At 39.4% G+C, this 12556-nt stretch overlaps 1 protein-coding gene across 1 annotated transcript in view; it reads left to right on the top strand.

Moving 5' to 3' along the window:
• The window catches only part of grik5 (glutamate receptor, ionotropic, kainate 5), a 187596-nt gene that overhangs the window by 158069 nt on the left and 16971 nt on the right, over positions 1–12556 (top strand). The window contains exons 6-12 of the mRNA XM_062992731.1: positions 982–1160; positions 4818–4871; positions 8148–8309; positions 8783–8935; positions 9047–9151; positions 9241–9348; positions 12283–12486. Coding sequence (XP_062848801.1) covers positions 982–1160; positions 4818–4871; positions 8148–8309; positions 8783–8935; positions 9047–9151; positions 9241–9348; positions 12283–12486 — 965 coding nt within the window. The remainder of the gene's footprint in view (positions 1–981; positions 1161–4817; positions 4872–8147; positions 8310–8782; positions 8936–9046; positions 9152–9240; positions 9349–12282; positions 12487–12556) is intronic.

The raw sequence follows: 12556 nt of genomic DNA, 5'->3' as shown, positions 1-12556 counted from the left end.
GCTCAGACCATACGCCGCACACTGCATCAACTCGGTCTGCATGGTCGTCATCCCAGAAGGAAGCTGACGCACAAGAAAGCCCGCAAACAGTTTGCTGAAGACAAGCAGTCCAAGAACATTGATTACTGGAATGCCCTGTGGTCTGACGAGACCAAGATAAACTTGTTTGGCTCTGATGGTGTCCAGCATGTGTGGCGGCGCCCTGGTGAGAAGTACCAAGACAACTGTATCTTGCCTACAGTCAAGCATGGTGGTGGTAGCATCATGGTCTTGGGCTGCATGAGTGTTGCTGGCACTGGGGAGCTGTGGTTCATTGAGGGAAACATGAATTCCAACATGTACTGTGACATTCTGAAACAGAGCATGATCCCCTCCCTTCGAAAACTGGGCCTCATGGCAGTTTTCCAACAGGATAACGACCCCAAACACAACCTCCAAGATGACAACTGCCTTGCTGAGGAAGCTGAAGGTAAAGGTGATAGACTAAACCCAATTGAGCACCTGTGGTGCATCCTCAAGTGGAAGGTGGAGGAGTTCAAGGTGTCTAACATCCACCAGCTCCGTGATGTCATCATGGAGGAGTGGAAGAGGATTCCAGTAGCAACCTGTGCAGCTCTGGTGAATTCCATGCCCAGGAGGGTTAAGGCAGTGCTGGATAATAATGGTTGTCACACAAAATATTGACACTTTGGGCACAATTTGGACATGTTCACTGTGGGGTGTACTCACTTATGTTGCCAGCCATTTAGACATTAATGGCTGTGTGTTGAGTTATTTTCAGAAGACAGTAAATCTACACTGCTATACAAGTTGTACACTGACTACTCTAAGTTATATCCAAGTTTTATTTCTATAGTGTTGTCCCATGAAAAGATATAATGAAATATTTGCAGAAATGTGAGGGGTGTACTCACTTTTGTGATACACTGTATATATATATTTACATTGTTCTGCATAATCTTTTACTCCCTGTTTTCACAGGTCTGCTTCGATTGGAGGAGCTGGTGAGGCGGTTTCTGATCTCCAGGGATACACTGTCAGTCAGGATGCTGGACAATGACCTCGATCCCACTTCCTTACTCAAGGAGATCCGTGATGATAAGATAGCTACCATCATCATCGATGCTAATGCTACTGTCTCCTACCTAATTCTGAAAAAGGTACACACACACACACACACACACACACACACACACACACACACACACACACACACACACACACACACACACAGTGTCTAAATCTTTACTGATGGATAAAACTCCATTCTTCCAAAAACTGATTTTGATGATGTTGGTGATGGTTTCCCACAGGTGTTCACTAAGATCTGCTGATTGTAAAGCCACAGGATCTGATGTATATTTTTTATTTTACTTATTAAATAATTCCAAGACTGCGTATGCTCAGTGGATGGAGTATTATCACCCAGCAGTTCTATCCTCTACCTTTTGTATTGATATTGACAAGTAGAACCAAAGCAAGCAAATAAAATGCCCCTTAAAACAGAGCAATCTGACTTCTTAACTGCAGGGCTCAAGCAGTTATACCAGTACCATTCTCTTGGTGTATGCTACACATGCAGTGAAACATAAAACTCTAGTTACCAGTCTGTAACTGAAACTCCTGCCACCCTGTGACCTAATCGTGGATTCACTTTAAAGTCATTTCACCTCCTGTTGTCTTGAGCTGAGCTTAAGTTTTTATGTTTTTACTTAAAACTTTGTTTGGCAGGTTCTCTGTGTTCTGTTTTTCCGAGGGATTCTTGGTTTCTTCTACCTTTTATTAATAATAATGATAATAATAATAATAATTATAATAATATTAATAGTAATAATAACAGTAATAAATGTTTTATTATTATTATTATTGTTATTATTATTATTATTATTATTACTATTATTGTATTATTATTATTATTATTGCTTTGGGGTTTCTCCTACCTTTCATTAATAATAATAATAATAATAATAATAATAATAATAACAGTAATAATAGTAATACATGTATTGTTATTATTATTATTATTATTATTATTATTATTATTATTATTATTATTATTATTGCTTTGGGGTTTCTCCTACCTTTCATTAATATTAATAATACTAGTAATAAATGTATTATTATTATTATTATTGCTTTGGGGTTTCTCCTACCTTTCATTAATAATAATAATAATAATAATAACAGTAATAATAGTAATAAATGTATTGTTATTATTATTATTATTGATTTGGGGTTTCTCCTACCTTTCATTAATAATAATAATAATAATAATAACAGTAATAATAGTAATAAATGTATTGTTATTATTATTATTGTTGTTGCTTTGGCGTTTCTCCTACCTTTCATTAATATTAATAATAATAATAATAATAATAACAGTAATAATAGTAATAAATGTATTGTTATTATTAATATTTTTATTATTATTATTATTATTATTATTATTGCTTTGGGGTTTCTCCTACCTTTCATTAATAAAAATAATAATAATAATAATAATAACAGTAATAATAGTAATAAATGTATTGTTATTATTATTATTATTATTATTATTGTTGTTGCTTTGGCGTTTCTCCTACCTTTCATTAATATTATTAATAATAATAGCAGTAATGTATTGTTATTATTGTTGTTGTTATTATTTTTAGAAGTAGCTGTAGTAATGTTTTAAACTGGCGCTTTGATTTTAAATGTCTCATTTTTTGATCTGTTCAATTGCTGTATTTCCTTTTTATTTTTACTGCATGTCAGACACTCTGATGTTGGTGCATGTCACATTCCCCACTTCATGTACAGCAATATCAAAGATATCTGTCACACTTTTTTCTTATTGTTTACTTATGCTGTGTGTCAGCATGGGGTCTGCTGCTGTCGAAATAATTGCTGTGTTTGTTTTTTAAAGCAAGGTGTTTTACAATCATGCAAACATGTTTACTTTTTGTGTGGCATATCTTGGTTAAATGAACAATTGTATAATCCAGTATAATCACTGCTTTATGCTTCATCATGTATATGTCTTCTAAATTGATCTATCAGCTTTGAAAATGATTAACATTTATATGAAGGCACTTGGGTGGCTCAGCAGTCTAATATGCTAGTCTACCACTGCAGAAAATTGGAGCTTCTGAGACTCAATCTGTGTTTTTAACCACAACGGTAACTCCTGCTGTATCTGGCATGAATAGTGGAGGAAAACATAGGCAGTAGTGGAACTCTTTGTACTTGATATAGCTTTCAGTCAGAATTCACTATTGGTCAGCGATTTTACGCATGTCAGATGTGGTGGGTGCTTGTCAGTGGCTCTCCTTGGCCAGCGTGGGGGTGGTGCATACAGTATATAAAGTGTAATAGAAAACGGGAAATGATTGTATAGAGATTTTGCACCACCCACTGTGAAAACCCAAGGCTTACAGCAGTTATTAAATGCTGATTTAATAAGTACTAGTATTTGACTCAAGCACTGAAACACAGATTCTCAAAGTTCTTCATAAGATAATATACAGTTGCACAAGCATTTCTGAACCTTTTAAAATTACTCAGATTTCAGTGTTAATAATTCATGGACAAAAAGACATCACAGTGTACTTAAACTAATAACACAGTTAACAATCTAGTAATTTGAAGGCTGCTGGTTTATGCTGGTTGCAACTGTTGGGTGCTTGAGAAAGGCCCTTAACCCTCAATTGCTTGGATTGTATTGGTCACAACTGTAAGTCGCTTTGGATAAAAGCATCTGCTAAAAGACACAAATGTCATATATGTACATTAATCATTTACATTCCAGGCTATAAGAAGAATACACAGATCAGCCATAACATTAAAACCACCTCCTTGTTTCTACACTCACTGTTTATTTTATCAGCTCCACTTACCATAAAGTGGAGCTTTGTTAGCCTCTCTTCAAAGGTCAGGACTCTCCCAGGACCACCACAGAGTAGGTATTGTTTAGGTGGTGGATCATTCTCAGCACTGCAGTGACACTGACATGGTGGTGTTGTGCTGGCATTAGTGAATTAGACACAGCACTGCTGATGAAGTTTTTAAACACCTCACTGTCACTGCTGTGGACATCCCGTGGACAGCGTCCTGTGACCACTGATGAAGGTCTAGAAGATGACCAACTCAAACAGCAGCAATAGATGAGCGATCGTCTCTGACTTTACATCTACAAGGTGGATCAACTAAGTAGGAGTGTCTAATAGAGTGGACAGTGAGTGGACACGGTATTTAAAAACTCCATCAGCGCTGCTGTGTCTGATCCACACACTAACACACCACCACCTCGTCATAGTCACTGCATTGCTGAGAATGATCCACCACCTAAATGATACCTGCACTGTAGTGGCCCTGTGGGGGTCCTGACCATTGAAGAACAGTGTGAATGCAGGTTAAAAAAGTATGTAGAGAAACAGATGGACTACAGTCAGTAATTGTAGATCTACAAAGTGCTTCTATATGGTAAGTGGAGCTGATAAAATGGACAATGAGTGTAGAAACAAGGAGGTGGTTTTAATGTTATGGCTGATCAGTATACAATTGTATGTTATTTTTTCCACCAAAATGTGGAAAATCTCTCTCTCTCTCTCTCTCTCTCTCTCTCTCTCTCTCTCTCTCTCTCTCTCCCTCTCTCTCTCTCTCTCTCTCTCTCTCTCTCTGATGTACTGTTATGTAATTGAGCTTTGTTCATTTTCAGTACCTGCACTGTGATTGACTTTGAGCAGTCTGAATGTGTACCGTATATCCTGTACTAATGAAACCATTTCTCTGATTTGTTCTTTCTGTATAGTAACACTGTTTTCTCGCTTTATTTATAGGCATCTGAATTGGGAATGACATCAGCGTTTTACAAGTACATTCTCACCACTATGGTAAAAACAATTTTCCATTTTCTTGCTTTTCATTTTCTGCTTCTATTTATGTTCTGTTCACTGCTGACATCCAGTGTTGGGCAGTAGTGGCAATGCAGTTCTTATGAACAAGGTTACAGCAATTCTACTTCATTAAGCTGTTTTTTTGCTGGTAATTTAATAGATCTATTAATCCAGAAGCAGAGACACTTTTAAAAAGCTACATGTTTAATGTAATTAATATGCACACATTCTATAGAGGCATTCATAATTTCGCCATTCTCAGTTTGATTTACATGTGTGTAACGACGACTTTTAAGTCTGAAACTGTTAATTCCCTGATTAATTGCTCTGAGAACTAAGAGCTGAAAGAAAGAAAGAAAGAAAGAAAGAAAGAAAGAAAGAAAGAAAGAAAGAAAGAAAGAAAGAAAGAAAGAAAGAAAGAAAGAAAGAAAGAACCATAATCCTGAGATGTTTAACAAGCCTAAGGGGTGACACGGTGGCTCAGTGGGTAGCACTGTTGCCTCACAGCAAGAAGGTCCTGGGTTCTTTTCCCAGGTGGAGCGGTCTGGGTCCTTTCTGTGTGGAGTTTGCATGTTCTCCCCTTGTCTGTGTGTCTGTGTTTCCTCTGGGAGCTTCGATTTTCCTTCCACAGTCCAAAGACATGCAAGTGAGGTTAATTGGAGATACAGAATTTGTCTATGGGTGTGTTCGAAAACCTAGTGAGCTGCCTTGCTGTCTTACTGCCTACATAGGCAGCTGCCTAAGTAGAGAGGATTCTAATAAGTCACAGACGGGCAAAGAAGGCAGGTTATTCGAACGCGCTACTTAGCGATTCCATCAGTTTTTGCTAACTAAGCTAACACAGTTAGCCTCGTGCCATTCAAACCAATGGGTTGGGGTGGCACAACGCGCTAGCATGTCAACTGACATCTTCCTCTGTGTACCGAAAACAAGCCCGAATTTGCAAATAAATACACTTGTGCATGTTTATACAAATTGAAAATCAATAATAATTTATTTACGTTTGAAAATAACCCGTCATATTTTTTATTTTTCTGTGAGAAAAGTTGTGCTGCACTGAATGCTGGGGTGGCCTTCACCGTTAGAGCAGCATCGGATGCTCACTCGTTATTCTGTCAAAATACAGTTGAAATTTTAAGATACAGTGTATCACAAAAGTGAGTACACCCCTCACATTTCTGCAAATATTTTATTATATCTTTTCATGGGACAACACTATAGAAATAAAACTTGGATATAACTTAGAGTAGTCAGTGTACAACTTGTATAGCAGTGTAGATTTACTGTCTTCTGAAAATAACTCAACACACAGCCATTAATGTCTAAATGGCTGGCAACATAAGTGAGTACACCCCACAGTGAACATGTCCAAATTGTGCCCAAAGTGTCAATATTTTGTGTGACCACCATTATTATCCAGCACTGCCTTAACCCTCCTGGGCATGGAATTCACCAGAGCTGCACAGGTTGCTACTGGAATCCTCTTCCACTCCTCCATGATGACATCACGGAGCTGGTGGATGTTAGACACCTTGAACTCCTCCACCTTCCACTTGAGGATGCGCCACAGGTGCTCAATTGGGTTTAGTCCATCACCTTTGCCTTCAGCTTCCTCAGCAAGGCAGTTGTCATCTTGGAGGTTGTGTTTGGGGTCGTTATCCTGTTGGAAAACTGCCATGAGGCCCAGTTTTCGAAGGGAGGGGATCATGCTCTGTTTCAGAATGTCACAGTACATGTTGGAATTCATGTTTCCCTCAAAAAGCTGCAGCTCCCCAGTGCCAGCAACACTCATGCAGCCCAAGACCATGATGCTACCACCACCATGCTTGACTGTAGGCAAGATACAGTTGTCTTGGTACTTCTCACCAGGGCGCCGCCACACATGCTGGACACCATCAGAGCCAAACAAGTTTATCTTGGTCTCGTCAGACCACAGGGCATTCCAGTAATCCATGTTCTTGGACTGCTTGTCTTCAGCAAACTGTTTGCGGGCTTTCTTGTGCGTCAGCTTCCTTCTAGGATGACGACCATGCAGATCGAGTTGATGCAGTGTGCGGCGTATGGTCTGAGCACTGACAGGCTGACCTCCCACGTCTTCAACCTCTGCAGCAATGCTGGCAGCACTCATGTGTCTATTTTTTAAAGCCAACCTCTGGATATGATGCCGAACACGTGGACTCAACTTCTTTGGTCGACTCTGGCGAAGCCTGTTCCGAGTGGAACATGTCCTGGAAAACCGCTGTATGACCTTGGCCACCATGCTGTAGCTCAGTTTCAGGGTGTTAGCAATCTTCTTATAGCCCAGGCCATCTTTGTGGAGAGCAACAATTCTATTTCTCACATCCTCAGAGAGTTCTTTGCCATGAGGTGCCATGTTGAATATCCAGTGGCCAGTATGAGAGAATTGTACCCAAAACACCAAATTTAACAGCCCTGCTCCCCATTTACACCTGGGACCTTGACACATGACACCAGGGAGGGACAACGACACATTTGGGCACAATTTGGACATGTTCACTGTGGGGTGTACTCACTTATGTTGCCAGCTATTTAGACATTAATGGCTGTGTGTTGAGTTATTTTCAGAAGACAGTAAATCTACACTGCTATACAAGCTGTACACTGACTACTCTAAGTTATATCCAAGTTTCATGTCTATAGTGTTGTCCCATGAAAAGATATAATGAAATATTTGCAGAAATGTGAGGGGTGTACTCACTTTTGTGATACACTGTACCTTACTAGTGAGCATACTAAGGCATCTAGGATTTCGAACAGCCTCCTTCTCGGTAGCATGTATAGGATGACGTAAAATGCTGTCTATGTAGAGTTCACTAGGTTTTCTAACACACCCTATGACTGTGTTTGACATTAAAGACTTGAACTGATGAATCTTGTGTAACCAGTTACTACCTGTCCTGTCATGAACGTAACCAAAGTGTGTAAAACATGACGTTAAAATCCTTATAAATAAATAATAAACAAGCAAAAGCTGTAAACTGGAAGCTTTGTCAGAGGAGTGGAGGCTGTTTTAGCCACAAGGGGAGGATTCATAATTAATACCTATGCTCATAGTTCTTGGTTTTGTTGTGCATGTAGTATCAGTTTTTCTGATTTGAAAACAGTGGCAGATATTAAACATTTTACCATCTTATATCCTGACCTGCAGTACAGTAGAGTATTTACTTTTCAATACTTTTTTATTATAGTATAATCTTCGTTTAGTAAGATGTATTATCACAAATATAGTTTAAATTAATGTGTTTTGTGCAGGATTTTCCATTACTGTGGTTGGATGACGTGGTAGATGAGAACTCCAACATTGTGGGCTTTTCAATGTTTAACACGACACACCCCTTCTACCTGGAATTTATCCGGAGTCTGAACCTGTCTTGGAGAGAGGGCTGTGATTTTAACCCATACCCAGGACCAGCGGTGAGATATACACACACGTTTTGATTTTTTTTTTTTAATTACTGTATGGTAATGGCCATGGTGCAAAATGTGTATCATGTAAGTAGCTGCATTTTATTTATTGATTGTATTATCAAAATAAAAGACTTATCATACTGTTGGCACTAATAAATACATATACTTCAGTGTTGCTCTTTACTTTGCAAAAACAATGTAATTATATTTTTTCTTGTTCTCTAATGATAAAAATCTGATTTTAAGAAAATTGCATTCTTTTTTCTTGGTTTCATTTTTGAAAAAATCTGTAGATCTGGTGCAAAATGTGCATCAGTTTAGTACCTGCTCTCACATCAATTTACACATGTCGTCCTTGTTCTCGTTCTTGTTAAATAAATCACCCCAGAAGTCATGAGTTTTTTTGCACTTGTTATTAGATGTTTCTGAACATGCATACCAGTAGTTAATCAATGTATCTGTGTACTTACTGTATTCAGCTTTCGTCGGCTCTGCTGTTTGACGCCATGCATGTGGTGGCGAGTGCAGTCCAGGAGCTGAACAGAAGTCAGGAAATCGGAGTGAAACCCCTTAGCTGTTCCTCCCCACAGATCTGGCAACATGGGACCAGCCTGATGAACTACCTACGCATGGTCAGTGTGTGTGCGTGTGTGGGTGTCAGTGGTGGGTCTAAACCATTTTAGCAGCTAAGTAATGTTTCTGTGTTTCATTACTCTGGTTTACTGCCCTCCTCTGTCTCTCAGGTGGAGTATGATGGTTTAACTGGTCATGTTGAGTTTAACAGCAAAGGCCAGAGAACCAACTACACCCTGCACGTTCTGGAAAAACATAAATCAGGCCACAAACAGGTAACACACATTTACAATTTAATTAATCATACATATACAGTTTTTTAGTGTATACACTGAATGTTTGTGTCTTTCTGTCTGTGTGCTAGATCGGGATCTGGTATTCTAATAACACTCTGGTCATGAACTCCAGCAGTCTGGACATCAATGTTTCTGAAATGCTGGCCAACAAGACCCTCATCATCACCACCATACTGGTGAGGTCATACTGCATGTACTACATGTATAGTAGAGTAGACTGAGTGTCATATTTCTGTAAGTTGTTTGTACTGGTTATTGTGCTCACTGAGTTTGTTTACAGCAGGGGTATTCAACTAAAATTTAAAGAGGTCCAGTTAGAGAAAATTTCTTGAAGCAAAGGTCCGGAATGTATATATATATTTACATTTTCAGCAGACGCTTTTATCCAAAGCGACTTACACAATGAGCTGAACACGATGAGCAACTGAGGGTTAAGGACCTTGCTCAGGGACCCAACAGTGGCAACTTGGTGGTGGCGGGGCTTGAACTATTCTGTTTAATAGTCCAGTACATTAACCACTGAGCTATCACTGCTATATATATATATATATATATATACAGTATATATTATAACATAAATATAACATATATATATATATAACATATATATTGATATATATTATATATAAGTAGCCTAGTAGTTGTATCAATATCTGCATGTAATCAATAACTGACTGTCAAATCAGATGTTTGTTTATTTATTAGGATTTTAACATCATGTTTTACACTTTGGTTACATTCATAACAGGAACGGTAGTTACTCATTACACAAGACTCATCAGGTCACAAGTTTATATTGAACACAGTCATGGACAATTCAGTGTCTCCAATTCACCTCACTTGCACGTCTTTGTACTGTGGGAGGAAACCAGAGCACCGAAGGAAACCCACGCGGACACGGGGAGAACATGCAAACTCCACACAGAGAGGACCCGGACCGCCCCACCTTATCAAACCTTTCTCTTATCAAATTAAGAGAAAATAAAAATAAATAGTGCTCCAGTGGGAAGTAAGAACAGAAATTAGTCTCTCCATCACGGATTAAATGCTGTATTTTCGCTGAGCGCCATTTGTCTCCTGTCTCACTCGTCTTTTTCTCAACTTTCTCCGGCACAATCGTCTGTATCTCTCCCTTCGTTTTTTCTACGTTCGCTATCTTTCTTTTTCTTTCCACCGTCTTTTCACATGTAACTCGCCTCTAACTCTCTCATCTGTCTGCACTGTAGAGTCGCAGTGTTTACCGGCTGGAATGCACAGACTTGATTGGCTGAGTGGTGTCACGTGATTGGTCTGTGCGTTTTCTCATCCGCTAAACCGCTACCGTAAAGACTACAAAAGCTGCGCCGGTTAAAATAGAAGCGCTCCGTCAGGTTTCAAATAATAACTTTCTGTTTTGGCTGTAGGTCCGGGTCCGTATGGGACAGCTTCTGGGTCCGGACCCGGACCGCGGTCCGCCTGTTAGTGACCTCTGGTTTACAGGCTTACTGTTTTATTTGTATTACATTAGTTAAAACTAATCTGATTTTGGTAAATGCCTTATTGTTTATGTTCATGTGCACAGCATACTACTACATCTTATACTACGTACATTGAAACCATTATAGGATTTAAATATCTGAAGAGTGGCATAGTGTTAGGTGATATACAAGTCTCACTTCACTTTCTTAACTACTTATCCCGGCTATCCCAGCTTTTCAATGGGTGCAAGGCACACAGTAACACCCTGGACGGGGCACCAGTCCATTGCAGGGCAGACACACATAAAACACATACACACACCCATTCACCTATAGGGCAATTATGTGTCTCCAATTAACCTGACTCCATGTTTTTGGACTGTGGGAGGAAACCGGAGCCCCAGAGGAAACCCACGCAGACACGGGGAGAACATGCAAACTCTGCACAGAAAAGACCTGGACCGCCCCGCCTGGGGATTGAACCTAGGACTTTCTTGCTGTGAGGCGACAGTGCTACCCACTGAGCCACCGTGCCTCTGGAGTCATGGTTGCTTACAGCAGAATGAGTATTTGCCCAGCTAATTTAAAGCAATGTCAGTTCTGCCTATGAACACCATCCAATTGATTCCCAATACTTTTCTACACTGATGATTGGATGTTAAATGTGAACTGAATCATAATTGGCTCAGACTGCAGAACAATCTGCCTCCGCTGGATTGTGTAACCAGATTCTCTTAGGTATTTACACAGTTACTAAAATAACCGAGTGTCACATCTGCATTATGGTGACCCTCAAAGGGCCGATTGTAACATGTCCTGCTGTGATTGCAGTCTGCCTTTTAAGTCTTGGACAATTTGCTGTTTGTCTTGGAGGCTAAATGCCAAATTTATACTGTATATTTATAATGTATATCTACATTTATATTGTACTTCTTTACCACAGACACGGCCTCATAACACAAGAGACGAATCGGTTTTTCTTCTTAAAGCACAAACTTGTATTCACTTTCCCATCTTTCATGAAATTACCTCATTCTGCTTCAATTTTCTCTTCTTGTATATTTTGGGATTATTTGTAAATATTTCTTGACGTCAGTTAAACGCTGATGTGGAAACACTGCCATCTAGTGGCGGGATGCGGTCACTTCGTGGGTCACAAAATTGGCATGCATTGCGGGAGATGCAGTTTATGTATGATTTTACAGTGTATTTTAGGACAATCATACGTCTTTTAAGCTTTTGCGGGCCACATGAAATGGCGTAGCGGGGTGGATTTGGCCCACGGGCCTTGAGTTTGACACAGGTCTTAGAACAATAAACATGAATATGAATTCCAAATAAGTTTTTAATTTCACTATTATTTGGTGTAACAACTCTTGAGGTGGTGTCTTAGTGGACGAAACATCCCATATCAATTAAGACTCCTAGATTTGACTCAATAATCAGGTTAGTTAGGACAGTTAGGACAGAATGCACATTGTGCAGGTTAACAAAGTATATACCCCACCCTGAAACTAAAAATCTCACTACTTGTACAACCCTGTGACCAGATTATCAGGTGTAAAAAAAAGTGATCAGATTCTTTTGGACTTGAACATACCTACCACTGTGTCCCCATCATACAGTCCTCAATCTGTGTTTGTGTGTGAACAGGAGAACCCGTATGTGATGAGGAAGGCGAATTACCAGGATCTGGAGGGGAACGAGCAGTATGAAGGGTTCTGTGTGGACATGCTGAAGGAACTGGCTGACATACTGAAGTTCACCTTTCGGATCAAACTTGTGGATGATGGTCTGTACGGAGCCCCGGAGCCCAATGGCTCCTGGACTGGTATGGTGGGGGAGCTCATTAACAGGGTACGTCGATTTCACAATGCTACCTGAATCAATATAAAATTTGCATGATTTTTACATTTTCTGCCTAAAG

The sequence above is a fragment of the Trichomycterus rosablanca genome, chromosome 3 (genome assembly GCF_030014385.1).
Source record: "Trichomycterus rosablanca isolate fTriRos1 chromosome 3, fTriRos1.hap1, whole genome shotgun sequence".
In the NCBI taxonomy this organism is placed as follows: domain Eukaryota; kingdom Metazoa; phylum Chordata; class Actinopteri; order Siluriformes; family Trichomycteridae; genus Trichomycterus; species Trichomycterus rosablanca.
This window is presented reverse-complemented; position numbering and strand designations above follow the sequence as displayed.